The sequence below is a fragment of the Haemaphysalis longicornis genome, unplaced genomic scaffold, assembly GCF_048455015.1.
Source record: "Haemaphysalis longicornis isolate Haplotype H1 unplaced genomic scaffold, Haemaphysalis longicornis Haplotype H1 scaffold_5, whole genome shotgun sequence".
Classification (NCBI taxonomy): Eukaryota; Metazoa; Arthropoda; class Arachnida; order Ixodida; family Ixodidae; genus Haemaphysalis; species Haemaphysalis longicornis.
The window spans coordinates 84,052,064-84,069,046 of record NW_027526385.1 but is presented as its reverse complement, the minus strand read 5'-3'; the positions used below and the strand labels follow the sequence as shown (position 1 = coordinate 84,069,046).

The window sequence follows — 16,983 nt, the reverse complement described above, 5'->3', positions numbered from 1 at the left end:
GCCAGGGCACATTCAGAAAATGCGCTAAAAAAAACTTTTGGCTCAAGAAGACAAAACTATCTCCCGCTCATACATACATTTTGCATCGGAATTCTATTCCAATAGTAGCAAAGAGTTTCAATGAATGGCTCATGAGCAGGACAACAATGAAAATTGGAATCGATTTGAGTAGCCCTCCACGACTTTTTTGGTAAAATGGGCGGATGGGGCGGAGAAGAAAGTAATTGGTGGGTGGGGTCGAGAAGACAGCCTTTCGGTGTAGCGGGCGGTGCACAACTATCGGCTTTCGACGATATTTGCGCGAAGTGAGAAGGCACACGACACAATTCGTTAAGTATGTGTGCACACGAGCTTGGAAAATCACAAAATACGTAACGTCAAGCATTGCGCTCAGGCTGAATATTATGAACTATCAACGTGTGCACACCTGCACACACGCATCTGGGAGTAAGGTTACGCTACCACCTCCAACTCCAGCGTTCAGGCGATTTACATCTCCTATATTTACAGCAGTAAAAAAGTAGCTCAGAATGGTTCACAATAACTTCTGTTTTGGCGTCTATTTTTCCTTGCACCTATATAGGTACGTATCCTGCTCAGAGAAAAAAGGAACGTTTTAGAGCTGACTCCGGATACTGAAGAAGGCAGTAAGAAATAAAAATGATCCAACCTGACCAAATTAAAATTCACATGATTCCAAATAGCTTGAGTGTGCATGCTATGACTTGGGATAATGCACTGGCTTGAGTCGGCGAAACCCCGGTTCTGTATAGAAAAAATTCAGGAGAGCGCCAGTGCACTCAGAAAAAAACGAAACTGTAGTTATGAAACTACGTCTCATCATGGCTCTACCCTGTTATGGTAATGAGATTGCGAGTAATTACGGTTACTTGTGGCAGAAAGCCGGAACTCGGTAGTTTTAGAATAGCCGAAATATGAAAAGGGTTAACACTGTCATGATCAATCTTACATTCCAATAGCACTTTTATAGTGGTGCGCACATATTTCTAATAATGCCTTTCTTGGGCTTGCTTTATTGCTCCCTGTCGTGCGGCTGCAACCACGACGCTGAGCGAGCTGTGTTTTCCGCGTTATTACTGCTGGTTGAATACATTAGGGTAGCTAAAACTTGTGGAAATAAACTGTATTACCTCATTCCGCTTTCAAAATTGACGTTAATCCCAAAAAAGACGCATAAATACCCGCGCGCACATTAATTTTTTCGTTACAGATTTGGAAATGGTGATTGTTGATAACTGATATACCTAAGATGCATACCCAAGTCATGAGACGTAGTAAATGCGCCATGAACGAGAAAAGAAGCTGGATCCTTTAAAAACCAAGTGGTCTGTCCCGACAACACGAACACCAACTTTACCTGTGACTCCACATACGTAATCGGGGTATTAAATAAAGCATATCCAATAGAGGCGGCTCCCTAGGTATTTTCTTTTCACGCCGCATATAGTCTTCTTTCGGAACTGGCGGCAACAAACGAAAGCCACCGCCCAGAAACAATACTGTGTAACTGTAACAAAAACCCTCGTTTTCTTTTGTTGTATTGCGTTCATTATAACGTACCATTCACAAGCTATTTTCACGTAGTCAAAGACGACGCAGTTGTCTTCAAGGAAAACAAGTTTATTCAAGTGAACTTGTGCTCCCCTAACAATTCAAAGAATACACAGGTGGCGAAGCAGCAGTCAACAAAGTGACGTGTACAGACGAGATCCGGCGATTCGAATGCCGCGGCGTCTGCTCTTCAGGCTTTTATCTTTCGACTCGAGTGTTTCTGGAGCCGTCGATTTACAACCAGAACATTGTAGATCAAACACGATTATTCTGGGGCTAGTGACGTTAGGGTGAAACAGTGCTTATCGGAATGAGATATCCCGCGCGGTATAAAATTAAAGAATGCAAGACGCGCTTTGCTTGGGACACAGATAACGCAGCCGAGCGTGGCCGGGGAATCAATAAACCAACGCATACATGGTTAGCGGCATTACCCCCCCTCTAAGAGTGCATCGACCCGATGCTACAATAAAAGACAGTCCGAAAAAACAACAAAAAAAGTCCGCCATCTTGCAATGTAAGATTTCAAGCGAACCACGTGGACGACTTCGGGCCGCATGCGTGGTCGTGATGTTTCGAAATCACCATAGGGGATTACCTCGTACGTAAGTTGACGGACACGTCGTAGAATCTGGTAGGGTCCGCGTCGTCGGTAGAGTCCGCGTCGTCGGATGGGAGTCCAAACCCAAACACGATACCCTGGGTGGTACTCGGCATCTCGGTGTCGGAGGTTGTAGCGCCTGGCATCCACCAGCTGCTGGTATGTTGAACGTACTCGAGTGAGCTGGCGGGCCTCCTCCACACGCTGAAGGTATCCTTGGACGTCGGTCGTCGTCTTCTACATGCGGAAGCATGGCGTAAAGCATCGTAGTCGGCCGTCTTCCGTAGACGAGCTCTAACGGCGTCATCTGTGTAGTTTCCTGGATAGCCGTGTTGTATGCAAACGTGACATACGGGAGCACTTTGTCCCAAGTCTTATGTTCAACGTCTGTGTACATTGACAGCATATCCGCGATCGTTTTGTTCAGACGTTCCGTTAGTCCGCTCGTTTGGGGGTTGTACGCAGACCTTCTTAGGTGATCTGTGTTGCTGCAGCGTAATATTCCTTGCATCAGCTCCGCCGTAAACGCCGTTCCCCGGTCCGTGATGAGGACTTCCGGGGCTCTATGTCGCAGCATAACTTGGCTTATGAAGAACGTTGCGACTTGTATGCAGTTCCCCTCGGAAGAGCGGTGGTCTCTGCGTAGCGCGTCATGTACTCTGTCGCTACGACATTCCACTTCTTCTCGGATCGGGATGGTAATTCGAATCTGTTGGAAGGGCCTTGATGGGATGGCGATAGGCTGCAGAAAGAAGTCCGGCCGGTCTCGTCGGTGGCGTTTTTCGTCGCTGGCAGTCACAGCAGCTTCTGACGTAGTGGGTGACGTCGAATGTAAGGCGGGGCCACTAGTACCTCGCCTTGATTTTTCCAGTAATACGAGCTGTGCCGAGATATCCGAAAGACGGGTCGTCATGGCACGCTTCCAAAATTTCGTCACGAAGATCTGCCGGGATGACAAGAAGGTAATTCGCTCTCGTTCCGGGGCCGAAATTCTTCTTCACTAGAACGGAGTTTTTCAGGCCGAATGCTGGTAGGTTGCGTTTGAATGTCTTAGTCACGGCGACGTCGAATCCTTCGAGGTAGTCGATTATGAAGCGTGCTTCGGCACGCTGATGGGCGGCTACGTCGCTCTCCGTCACGACTCAAAAGAATGCCCTGTCTTCATCAGAGTCTTGTGGGGGTGGGTCGACGGGATCTCGGGACAGGCAGTCCGTGTCGGGGTGTTTTCTGCCGGATTTATAGGCAATTGTAACGTCAAACTCTTGCATGCACAATCTCCACTGCCCAAGACGCCCAGAGCGGTCCTTCAAATTTGCGATCCAACACAGCGCATAGTTGTCTGTAACAGCCTTGAAAGGCCTACAATACACGTATGGGCGAAAATTTGAAATAGCCCACATAATAGCGAGGAACTGTTTTTCAGACGCTGAGTAGTTTTTCTCCTCGTTCGACAGACCACGGCTGCAAAGGCGATTACTTTTTCGGAACCGCTTTGTTTTTGGACGAGGACGGCACCCAAGCCTATATCACTGGCGTCCGTTTGCATTTATGTTTCGGCGTCTTTGTCGAAATGAGCGAGCACGGGTGGGCTTTGCAGACGTTTTTGCAGCTCGCAGAATGATTCTTCTTGCTCGTCTTCACAACTAAAAGGGGTTCTATGTTTCGTCAAGCCTGTCAGTGGCTCTGCAATGCGTGCGAAATTTGTGACAAAGCGCCGGTAGTATGCGCACAATCCGAGAAATTTTCGCACGCCCTTCTTGTCTTTCAGCCTTAGTAAGTTCGCAATGGCTGAAGTTTTTGCCGGGTCAGATAGGACTCCTGCGGCGTTGACGACGTGGCCCAAAAACTTCAGCTTTTTGTACCCGAAACGGCACTTTTCAGGCTTCAGCATCAATCCCGACGTACGAATAGCCTCGAGTACAGACTCCAACCTCGCAAGGTGTTTGTAGAAAGTCCGGGTGAATACCACAACGTCGTCGAGATATACGAGGCAGGTGTGCCACTTAAGGCCAGCTAGCACAGTGTCCACGACTCTTTGAAACGTTGCTGGCGCCGTACACAGCCCGAACTGCATTACCTTGAACTTGTATAGGCCTTTCGGGGTTATAAATGCGGTCTTCTCTCGTCTCTCTCTTCCACTTCAATTTGCCAGTAGCCAGTCTTCAGGTCCATCGATGAGAAATACGTGGCATAGCAGAGGCAGTCAAGGGCATCGTCAATTCGTGGCAGGGGGTACGCGTCTTTTTTGTCGATTCTGTTCAGTCGCCGGTAGTCAACGCAAAACCTTAATGTGCTGTCTTTTTTCTTCACTAGTACGACCGGCGCAGTCCAGGGGCATTTCGACGGCTGTATAATGTCGTCGCTGAGAATGTGGTCGAGTGGAGTCGGGATTGCTTCCCGCTCGTGCGAAGAGACGCGGTACGGTGACTGCCGATTAGGACGGGCTACATCTTCGGTTATTATTCGGTGATTGGCTAGAGGTGTCTGACGTAGTTTTGAGTTCGACGAAAAACACTCGCTGTAGCGACGCAGGAAAGCCTATCATTTGTTCAGTTGTTTTTGCGGTAGCGCCAGATTGAAGTCGAAGGGATGCGGAAGCGTGAAGGTGTCTTCGCGTGTGCGTTCAAAGTCGGCGACCGCGATCACGTCACTAGCTTCTTGTGTTTCTTCGAGGAACGCAATTGCCACGCCCTTGTTTGAATGCTGGTACCCCTTGGTGAAATTAGCGACCAAAACGTGGGATTGGTGTGCCCTGAGGCGCGCAATTTCTCTTGCGACAGAGACACCGCTTTCAAGAAGCAATCTTGCATTACTCTCTGCGATAGCGTCGATGTCAGGAGTAGTATTTTCACAGGAGACCGTGATCATCAAGCTTGCGCGGGGTTGCAGGGTTACATGACCAGCGGCAATCCTTACAGCAGCACGATGTGCGGGGTTCGGTTGCGGCGTCATGGAGTGATCAGAGGAAAATGTTATTGACTTGCTCTGCAGATCGATTACTGCACCGTTGTCCATAAAAAAGTCCATTCCAAAGATTACGTCATAGGAGCAGTTGGGCAAAACGACGAACGGAGAAGGGTAGGTGGTGCCGTCTATGGTTACGCGTGATGTGCACGTTCCACTTGGCATCACGAGGCGGCCACCTGTTGTGCGAATGTGCGGACCATCGCATCTGATCGAAACTTTCTTCAGCTTAGACGCGAATGATCCGCTCATGACTGAGTAGTTGGCTCCCGTGTCTATGAGGGCAACTACATCAAAGCCGTCGATGGACAAATGGACGTCAGACGCCGCCTTCCTCGAGTTCCGGGAGCGTCGTGGCGTTGTATCTCGGCTTGTATGGCTTGACGGTTTGTTACTATGCGTCGTCGTTATCCTCGTTTTCTCAATGGCAGGCTTGGTCATGTCGGATACGCATCGCGCCGTGTCGTCGTTGTCGTGTAGGGAGTCACGTCAGGGTTCGGTCGAGTCATTGGGCTGAGGGCATGTCGTGAATAATGGTCTTTGGCGAGTCGTTGCGTCGTTGGAGGATTTTCATGTTTCCGCCGTCGTGCAACTTTACCTCCAGACGTAGCTGCGTTTAGTTTCCCCCACGTGGGCTTGGGAACTCCCACGCGTGAAGTCTGCATTGCTTCGACTGCTTGACGATCGGTGTGGGTAGGGTGACGACGAACGGTTGAAGCGTGCTGGACCTCGGTTGGTGTTGGACAGGGAAGCTTCAATTTCAGTAGGGTGCTGTTCGGGCCGGGGGCGTAATGCGCGGACGGAGAACCCTCGTAAACCGAGCCTCTTGCACTGGCAGCGACGGTAGACGTGGTCGGCCTCTCCGCAGTGGTAACACAGCGGGCGATTATCTGGCGTTCGCCACACGTAGGTCTTCCTCGGGGCGGAGGGTTGCACCGCAGGTGGTCGGGCCGGCGACAGGGTACGACGGTATGGAGCTTCGGGGCGATAGGGTGCATGTGGGCGAGGTCGACGCACACCAGCCGCGTAGGCAATGGCATGCGGCTCGCGATGTGCTTCTGGCGTTGTTGAAGTTCCCAGCGCTTGCTGCTCTTCTTCCCTAATGACGTCGGTAAGGGAAGCGACCTGGGGTTGCGGCAGCGTTGGGAGAAATTTCCGCAGCTCTTTCCTCACTACTGCGCGGACAGTATCGCGTAGGCTGTCTGCCGGGATTCGAGTGCTGTCAACGTAGTTCGCATTGGCCGCGCCAACAAAGTTGCGGTCATATTGCTTAGCACGCATTTCGAGGGCATTCTCAATTGTGCTGGCTTGGGTCACGAATTCGGGGATGGTTTTGGGCGGATTGCGGACAGGTCCAGCAAACACCACTTCCTTCACACCGTGCATTAAGAAGCGTAACTTCTTTTCTTCGGCCATGCAAGGGTCAGCACGCCTGAAAAGTCTCTTCATGTCTTCGACGAACACAACAATTCCTTCCTTAGCGTGTTGTGTCCGCGTCTGCAGCAACACTTCGGCCGCTCTTTTTGCACAACCGTGATGAACGTCGTTAAAAATTGTGTTCAGAATTCATTCCAAGATTCTAGGGAGCTTTTATTGTTCTCGAACCAGATCCGTGCTGAATCTTCACGCTTGAAGAACACTTGTCTCAGTGTCTCCGCGTCGTTCCATCGGTTAAACAGCCTGACCCGTTTGACTTGCTGCAAAGTCTTCGGGATCCTCCAATGGTTACCCATGGAATCATGGGTGCTCCCTGGGTTGCTGAAGAACGAGGGCAGGATTGGTAGCGCTGGTCATGGTGCCTGCGTTGATCATGGTGGTGGTCACGACGTATTCTTTCTTCACTTTATCCGGAAGCAGTTCAAACTGCGGCAGAAGTCCTTGCTGTAGGCGCTGACACGAGTTTGGCTTGCTTGTCGGCTTGACGAGGGCTTAGGGTGCATGTACCCCGCACCTCCACCAGATGTCACGAAGTCAAAGACGACGCAGTTGTCTTCAAGGAAAACAAGTTTATTGCAGCGAACTTGTGCTCCCCTAACAACTCAAATAATACATAGGTGGCGAAGCAGCAAACAACAAAGTGACGTGTGCAGGCGAGCGCCGGCGTTTCAACTTCCCCGCCGTCTGCTCTGCAGGCTTTTATCTTTCGGCGCGAGTGTTTCTAGAACCGTTGATTTACATCCAGAACACTGCAGATCAAACACAATTATTCTGGCCTAGTGACGTTAGGGCGAAACAGTCTGCTTATCTGAATGAGATAGCCCGTGCGGCATAAAAATAAAGAATGGAAGACGCGCTTCGCTTGATATACAGGCAACAGAGCCTAGCGTGGCCGGGCAATAAATAAGAAAAGCCATACATGGTTCGGGGCACTATGTAGAAGTAGTGGTTTGAGTGACGTCACTATTTAATTTGGCAAATCACTTTACCTCTAAGTTTTTTTAAATATGGCAGTTTTCGATGAACCAATGTCTTTTATTTTTTAAGACTCCAATGAAGCAGAGTGAGCTACAAAGGATAGTTCTAATTAATTGAACAAATCTGGGTTTTCGTTCATGTACCGTTTAATATGGTGGTTTGGAACGGTGTGTAACTTTCTTGCTTGGAATGGTGTGTATCTTTGGTTGTGACCATATGGTAATTGCACACACCGGGGTATTCGCTACCCAACTACTAGGCGCAAGGCTTAACACTCCAAACATGCGGGAATCTTCGGGGGATTTTGTTCTTGGTCATAAATATGCGGGGAGCCTTTCTACACAATCTTCGCTAAAAATAGTCAATGACTGGGCTTCTCTACAAAGCGATGTTTAAGCGCAACCTTTGACAGAAGGTTAGAACATGAATTGCGCTTTTACTAATGTCGTGCTAGGGAACTTTAAATGGCTAAAATACACGTGACATTACAAATGCTGAAGTTTTATCAGGGTGCTAGTTTATAAAAAGCTTGTATAACCTTTTTTATTACGTTACACGTTACATTACGGAGGCAAGTAATGCACTCGGACAGCACAGGGCCTGAGCGCGTGGAGGTCAATGGTGGAGGTCTTCTCCTCACTGATATCTGAAGAGTTTGGTGATGATGCTGTCGATGATGATTTTGTTGTATGATCGTATTTCGTGCAGCACGCTCCAGAGCACCGTGACAGAAAGAAAAAGTTCTAAATTAACTTACAGTTGACGGTACCTACTTCCCGCATTTTTTGCAGCCTTGGGCACAACCGGGAACTTCAGTTACTGCATTCACGAGAAGAGAAAGTTCTCCAGGGCTGGTGCCTACAACTTCTGCATGATGCGTGGCCTGGCGCTTCTTCGAGGCAGCACCCTCAGGAAATGGCACAACCTGTACAATCCTGTTTTGCCGGAGAACCTGCGTGACAATGATCGAAACGTTATCTGGGAAGCAGGCTTTGATAAGGAAAGGTAAGGATGCCCTCCTTTTGTTGTCTACCGGAAGAACGACTTGCCGCCTCTTTTCGGCCTTCCATGGCCCCCCAAAAACACTAAACTCTCATTTAACGGTCACGCGCCCGACACTAAAGCCACAAAAGTTCTCATTTACCTTTCTCACTGTTGGGATGTGGCTTCAAAGTAACAATACTTACGATTGACTTTTCGGCTCTTCTAGTTACTATAGTGGAGTTTCTAAGATGACAAAAACGCATATTCCAGCAAACACATACCTATTTTCCAAACGTAACTTCCAACCTAGCTCGACTCAGGCATTTCAGTAAGGATTAATCCAGATGGCTTACGTTTGGACGTGTTTCTGACTACAAAGTCAGGATTAACCGTCCTTTGCAAGAACCTGGTAATATAAAACACCGAGAAGATTACGGTAGGGCATTTTGCCGAAGGAACATACATAATCTTAGCAAATGTGGTATTCAAAACTATCATGTGCGGGAGTGGCTATCGGTATATCGCCAACAGTTTGCACTGCTTTTAGTCTATAGCCACCAGGCTACGAGGTGTGGAGTATCACGAGTGGAGCTTACTGTATATTAAGCAGAGAATATCCCTCAAAAGTACCTTCCTCAAATATTGTGTAGAGACGTACATAAGCTTACGTCCGTGTTTTCGAATGGTAGACAGCTGGGCTTCGCACCTTCTTAAGTTACTCCAGTTGCACTCTAAGCCATGTACTGAATACTAGAAGGCTAGTAAAGGATGGGTGGAAAGCCCGAAGTTTGCTCGAATTGGAGAATGGCACATGCGGTTCTGGGTGCTTGCGAAGTTCTTGCAACACCTTGGGAACTTTTGCGCGTGAGGTCCGGAGCGACACAATCTGTTTCGATAGGCTACGCAGTGCGCCACAATGGAAAGTGAAGGCTAAAAGCTTTAATTTTGGACAACCGGTGTATCTGAAGTGCACACCAAATACTTTTAAGATTGAAACGCGTTTTTTACTTAAGCGTAAATAAAAAAGAGTGGTCTTAGTTGTGTTAAGGAAGCTCGAGGATCAAGTTTTCGGTTACCCCAAGGTTTTAGGTTAGGAAAGAGGGCAGGGGAAATGGCTGCCCTCGCAGTGTGATGATTGAACTTATACACCTAGCGAAGTTTAACACTGGACGAAGAACGAAAAGACGAAACATACGCTAAATCACCTTCCATAAAAACAATCAATGACACATGTAATCCTACTTTACATATCCTCCACATCTGGATGGCGGGCTGGTAATATAATTAAGAATTCGTGATGTTGAACACGTTTACATGTCGCTCTAAGAACGAAAAGGTATGGTTTGTTTGTTTAGCAAACACTACGAGTCACTGTGTCCTATGAAAGTCAGGTTAATAGCTGTACTCAGCTTTTTACTTGCCCTGAAGCGCACGCACAGGCGGCGTAGACGAGACGGCATATAATACGAGACTGATCGACCATGGGCCGGCGAAGCAGCCCTAAGACTACACATAGTCACGTGGTACCGCACTGGCGAACATCAGAGGTAACGCAGCTGCGACGCCACTCGACTGACAATTAGGCGATGAGACGTCTCACACTTGCCCCACGTGAACTCCCGCGACTCAGAGCCATTGTGACGCGATTAATGATCTTGGCAGGCATAGAGTTGTAGAGCTATCTCCAATAGTGTTGGTTTCCCGTGAGGGAAATCTAGCTATCCATATCTAACAAGCCTAGTAAGTGTATTTTGAACAACAAGAGCGTAGATTTGCAAGGGCAGTAATAAGTCACCCAACTGCAGTTTTTGGCTGAAACCTTTCGTAACATACGGGCCTGCTTTTGAGATAGAAATAACTAAGCAGACAACAAAATGGGTAATTGACATTACTGAGTATCTCTCGCAATAAGGCAGACAAGTGAGCTACAAAGCAAGAAATCAAGCGCAATGACTTCAACTGGAATGGTTTGGAGATGGAGATGGAGCCTGGAATGGAAATAATGCTCTCGTGAAAGCTACTTCATCCGATGTTTGTCCAAGCAAAAATACCTGAAGATAGACTAACTGAGAATTCTTAACCCTTTTCACCGCCAGCCATTGACACAGGAAGTTTTGTATAGGTTATTGTGCTGCTTTAGAAAGCTAAATTTTTCTGCCTTATCCAGTGCGTGGTGGAAAAAAATGGCAGCTCACGTTTTATACCTCTCCTCGTTATTCCGCATTTTTAGGAACACGAAACCGGGATATTGCAATGCTACTAGCCTGGCCAAGATGACGCCGGAAACACAGAGTTTTCCGTGCTCTCATCAACTTGGATACATCTGTAAGTTCTTGGAGATGTTATTGCAGCCTCATTGGGAGGGAATGGGAATGGCGGCAAAACACTTTCGAATAAGACCACAAGAGAGAGCGATGGCATCCACTTAAGACTGTCTGTGAATTGGAAGACTATTGTAGAAAGAACCGATTGCTTGCGAATTCTACCTCTTCCCTTTGTATCCTAGGCCATTTTAGCTCTACCAAACATCTTCGCGTGCCTAAAGCAGATGTAGATTTAAAATGTTTAATGCCTCGCAAAAAATAAAGGTTTTTTCCGCGGAATTTTTTGAGGCCCACCTGTTTATTAGCTGTGCGTGAGGCGTCGCACCTTGGTCCTTGCACCAAACAAAAGAGGTATTGGCGACATCACAAGAAGTAACATGGAATTGTCATTTTGCGAGAAGGGGTACTGTACTACACTACGCCGTAGTTTAAAGTAAAAAACAACTCGGTATCAACAATTCAGCCGTGCGTGACGAGAGGATCAACAAGTTGAAGCGGTTGGGATCTGCTATACGTAAATTAACTAGAACCCGTGACGCGGAGACGTATCAATAAAATAACAAAAAAGTGGTGAAGACGACTTTGTGCATTATTCCATACGGAAGCATTTTTAAGTGCTTCATTGCCCGAAGTGTTATAGGGGCTCTAATGTACGCTGCGGTTGCTCAGAAACCTTATGCGCGAAGTCTTCACGAGAAAATTCGATACCCACGTTCGTCGGGAGCACATACGCCGAACGAAGAAACTTGCATCGGTGGAATTTGTATTCACGCCCTGCCACTCATAGGTTACGCCAAATAGTACTACACTGGGAGGAATTTGTTCAATGCATTCCACTATTTGTAAAGGGTTATAATATTCACTTAACACAATACGACCTAAGAATAGAAAAGGGCCAGTAAAGGCCACAATACGTAAGAGTAAGAACTGTTTATTGCAGTGTGATATGCTATCGTAAACTAAACCAACGGTCACCTTCAGTGAATCGCGTGAATACACCCACAGAAGGAGTATTACGATGCACTCTGATTTCTTTGCGTCATTAGACGAAATAATAACAATAAAAATATGCGAATAATAGAAACAAAGTAGACGGACTGATTACAGTCATTCAATAGCATTTTATTATTACTGGAGAAGGAGAAGGAGGAAAAGAGAAAAATTATTACAGCGCAAGTTTCAGTTCCGGGTGGCCTTCGTAGTGCAAATAGGCGCTAGCCTCGCAGGGGCTCTTGGCAGAGACGCGAGGTTAACCTGCGTTAAAAGCATTGCAAAAGGACACATGAACTGCTTCATGTGCGTACGAATCGTTCGAATGGTAAAGGCATCTCGAGCCTGTAACTCTACCGGCTGGTAAAAGAGTAGAAGCTTTTAGGCTGCGGGTACCCCTTTTATGATTATCTTTCCACCGTACCGCCACCTCTCTAACTCTTCCAAGTTCAAAAGTTCAAACTACTGTCACTGGAGGAGGTTTTGGATTATCGGCACTCTTTTCTCCTATTGTTCTGCGCCACCGCCTTGATGGGCAGTTTGCATTGCGTGATATTTGCTTACACTGGGACAGTTCATGGACGCCGCCATTTTGTTGTTTGTGCGGTTTAGTCTGTTAAAGCTAGTAGACTTAGCTTGTATTCCCTGCTCTGTGGCTGTGCGCACCTGAAGTGGTTCCGCCCCAGATTGAAATATGATGCTTATAGCAGCATTTCAGCAGCAAAAATGTTTCCCTAGATGCCGTTTTTCCGCATCTTCTGCAGTTTTGTTCAGAAACGACCCAGTGGAAGGTAGCGGCGAGGTCGTAGAAGCGGCGATTTTGAAACGATGACTAACACCAAAACTGCCTGTATTGATAACTCGCTTTCTTAGTAGCGTACTCTGAGACTTTGTCGAGTGGCTTTGGTTTAGGCAATAAAAATTTCAATGTACAGTCCTTAACACATGCGCTTTTTTTCAGCAGCTATCGTTAAAGATATGTTATAGTAATATAATTTCTCTAATGTTGGGCATTTTGTATTTTAGTAATTTTCTATTTTGTACCACGAAAATTATCTGTTCGAAGCAGTAATATCAGCACTAAAATGCACGGCTCAAAAGCGGCGAAAACTTAACTTTTGAAAGTCCTCTGTGAAAATGTTATTGTTATCTGGCAGGAGGGAACTACTCGCTGGTGGCAATGAAAAGAAACAGCGGAATGAAGGTGGCGCTATAAATATTGAGGCTGCGAGAACGGCACCTAAACCGGCAGTAGCTAGCCACAGAGGGACCGCTATGGCGAGCCTTTTCTCTGGCGCCTCGTAACATGCTCATCTTTGTAACTCGCGTGGGGTTTACGATATGGAATAATATTACTGCATTGCAGAACATCTCAACCCCCTCCCCCCCCAGTTTTCATTCCGGGGCCGTCGATTTACTCGGCGCCACTCCGGGTATCATCCTCACCGCCTCTGACACCTCTTGAACAAATATTTTCTCTTAGTCTCCACCGGTGCCCCTTGGGCAAGTTGCGTAGTCGGCAGCTAACGGCGGTAGTACGGTTATGAGTTGATTTCAGAATATAAACACAGACGGGCGCAAAAAATGCACTGACGATTACTACACTCCCTAATATGAAATCTGTGCGCCGCGCGAGCTGCAGTCTTCTCGGTGACGACCAATTTCTGCTGCATCTCAAGAAGTGTTCGCAGGATCACCGAACTTATGGTGGCGTGCGATACTCTGCTGCTACCTTGCAGTGCACCGCCGCCGCCGGCCAGCAGGTTGTACATCATGGTTGAACCTTTTGTTGTGGGTGGCTAATATTCATTCTGTAAAAAACCGAAAAATATCGAACGCTTATTTATCTACAGAAATGACGCCTGTTTTTTTTTTGGTATATCTATCAAGGCGCACAATAAAAAGCCTAAAATAGCGGCACGTGACGTTCGCTTTCTTACTGTCCAATTTCTTGTTTTACCATTCGTCTTCTTTTTTTTCGGGGGAGGGGTTATGTGCATATCGAATAGCAGAAAGTTGTTAGAAACTCATGTGTCAATTCAGTCTAAGCGCAACTACTTAGCAGTAAACATGTGCAACCTGTGTGAATTTGTTTTTTGTACTTTTCTTGAACGTTAAGCATCAGAAAGAAAAACACGCAAGAATAACCGGCACACTTTACTGTCGATTACAATTTGTGCACTTTTAAGTCAGAAATCTTATTCGTAACAGGGACCACCTAATTTTTGTATGCCAGCTTAAATAGAAATTCGCGCAGCTGGCCCATGTTTACTCCAGGCTAGTTGCCCACAGACATTCATTGAAAACTGAAATTGTAATGTCAGTCTACTTTTTATAAGGTTTGGCAACCCCTCGCCAAAAGAGACTTTCCATGTTAGAACATCAAATCGGTCATCCAGGAAGCAAATTCAACGTTCCGCAATTGGCAGGTCTTTTTAGGCGTTTCAAGAAGTCCCAAAGTGAAAATGGCGTCCAGATGTGACTGAAGCCGTGCTCGGTTTTCTGCATTTTTAACACCGTGAACACTCCAACCCATGCCATAAAATAAACCTCTGTCTAACGTCCACGTTTTGACCAAGTGGGTATTAGTATGTAGCTAAAATTACACAGCTTTTACACCTTCTGGCACTGAGAGTGTCCACACTCAGAGTTCAACAAAATCTCCTTCTTCCACTTTACACAAGTTGCGGTACTTCGTCTCAGGGAAAAAACGTTCGCTTTGGTGCGATGACAATATTTTACAAACCACAGTTGATTCAAATGCGATAGAAAACCGCGTCATTGTAAAACGACAAGACAAACCAACTTCCGTCATAAAGTGGCCGACCCAGTAACGTGTACCATCATCTGACATCAATCCCCAGTTGGGCAAAACACATCATACCCGAAACTGTAAAAAGGAACGTATATATAGGTCAACCTGATTCCCAAAGAAACAAAAACGCCTTAAACAACATGCTATAAAAAAGAGGAGGGAGCCACATACATGCCCACAGAAGTTTTCTAAAGGAAAGAATTCTACCAGTTCAGTAATAATTTGACTGCCTTACAACGACACCAGAGATGCGGTGAAATATTGGCAAATGTAGTAGAGAACGAAACAGATCCTGCAATATATACCAAGCTTTCGTCATTAAAAATACAATACAAAAGTGTTCTCAGAGTAAAGGTAGACGGTCTAAGACCGTCCGATTTTCCAGTCGGCGCCCGCAAGGCCTGGACTCTTTCGCTTTAATATTTTAAATATTTCAGTAATTTCATAAAGATACTCCGAAATACGTAGGGCAGTTTATTTGACCGGGAAATGCTATTCAAGAATATGTTGGCTACCGACAAATCGCGGTGCCGTAGTCTTGGAACTTTTTCAAAAAGGTTCGTTGTGCTGCTAGTCATATAGAGTATTCATGAGTAATGCTCAGTGAAATAAAACCACTTTCTCGAATATCAGAAAGAAAGAAATTTCATCGCCATTGTGCCGTTTCTTTTGCACCGCAAGATTCAACGCACATTTTTTACCCAAGAAGCCTCTCGAGGATTTCTGTACGCCAGGGCCTAAGGCAAATCGCGAACAGGAGTAAGGAAGTGCACAGCGTGACGCACATATGCACGCAAGTCCCCCTGGATAGGTGAAGTGCCCATTAATATCTATTAGGTCATACATTGGTGGCAGGCCAATTTTGCCCCGTCTAGAATTCTTTGCTCCACTCTGATGTGTTCTAGTATTTGAAAGGTACATCACGACGCACCTTGTCGAACTCCTTCCTAAAATGTATCTGCAACCTGGCAACCTGTTCAGAATGTTTTCGACCTATTTAGAAGATACTTTGTGCCACCTGGATGTTAATGTATATGATTCGTCCCCTGATTCCTCATGTTTGATTGAGGCCATCAAGTGTCTTCAGGGCACATTGGAACCTCTTCGCCAAATGTTTACGAATACAATGTAGTCTCTGTCACATAATGTGAATTTCCTGCAACCCGTTACTTTAGCAAGCACTTCTGTGTTAGCTTTCTTAGCTAAAATTAGCCTCTCTTTTCTGTCGGCAAGCCTGTCGGCTATCGAGAAAGTGGTGGGGAGTGCCCCTTTTTGGAGGCTCCCCTTAGGATTTTGGGCAGGACATTTGTCGAACCAGATTTACAGTTGTGTGAAAGGCCAATCTTAGCCTATAAGTGTCTACGAGACATTCCAACTCTTCCGATATGTACTCATCGAGACAGGGAAGCAGCTTAACAAGGACCTTTGGAATTTGTTCCGAGGGGGGGGGGGATGTTGTCAAACCAGCTGTGATAATATTTTGCAAAACCCTCTCGAAGTTTATATGGCTCCTGCATTTTAACAACATTCAAGAAGAGAAGTATTAAATGATTATTTCACGAGCCCCTGTGTTACTGTTAGGGCACGCGCCAGGTGATTGCGTCCCTAGTCCAGGATGATCTGGCCTTGGCTGGCAGTCCAGGCCCTCTGCACCAGTATGCGCTGGGTCCCAGGGCCTGGAATGTTCAGGCAGGCCACCTACTGTTCGTAAGAGGAAGAAACGCTGGTGGGTAGGCCTGGGGTTTGTCCGCACTTCCATTCTTGGATGGTGTGCCGGGCAAGGAACAAAAATTACAGGTGGTCGGGTATATGAGGTAATCCTACCAAGTAAGCACTCGGTATTCATAATGGAAGCGTAGCAGGAGATCCCTGCGTTTTGTGGCTACCAGGGAAGCCGCCCTTGCTAGGCCGCACTGCATGGCGGGAGAGGAACGGAAAATTTGATACGGCTGCCCTGCTGCAGACAAATGACCCCGTTTTAAACAGCGCCATTTACACGGGAACTACTGTTGATAGGCAGTGCTGTATTCCAGAATATGAGTGGTTATGCTGAACATTACCGACAACTTTAGCGTGACTGCAGGCACACCAGGGGAAGTGAGTCTGTGTGTGATGAGGTGAATACTTTGTAATGAGTGGTAATACTTTATGTGCTATTTGTGTGATATGGCTTCTTTAAGATTGTGTTAAGGTCACCAAAAGGGTGGCCGGGGTTCGGTTTGGGCTGGGTCAGGCTTCTGTTGGGGTGGATTGGGTGTGCCTTTCGGTTGATTGGGGGTGGGTTTGAATATCGAGAACTCCGTGCTACAGACGCCGAG

The 16,983-nt window shown here is 46.8% G+C and overlaps 1 protein-coding gene across 1 annotated transcript in view; it reads left to right on the top strand.

Annotated features, from left to right (window-relative positions):
• LOC144139802 (uncharacterized) overlaps window positions 1-12,682 on the top strand; it is a 152,720-nt gene extending 140,038 nt beyond the window's left edge. The window contains exons 8-10 of the mRNA XM_077672055.1: window positions 8,344-8,557; window positions 10,767-10,861; window positions 12,615-12,682. Of these exons, the coding sequence (XP_077528181.1) occupies window positions 8,344-8,557; window positions 10,767-10,861; window positions 12,615-12,682 (377 nt within the window). The remainder of the gene's footprint in view (window positions 1-8,343; window positions 8,558-10,766; window positions 10,862-12,614) is intronic.
• The last annotated feature ends 4,301 nt before the right edge of the window (window positions 12,683-16,983 follow it).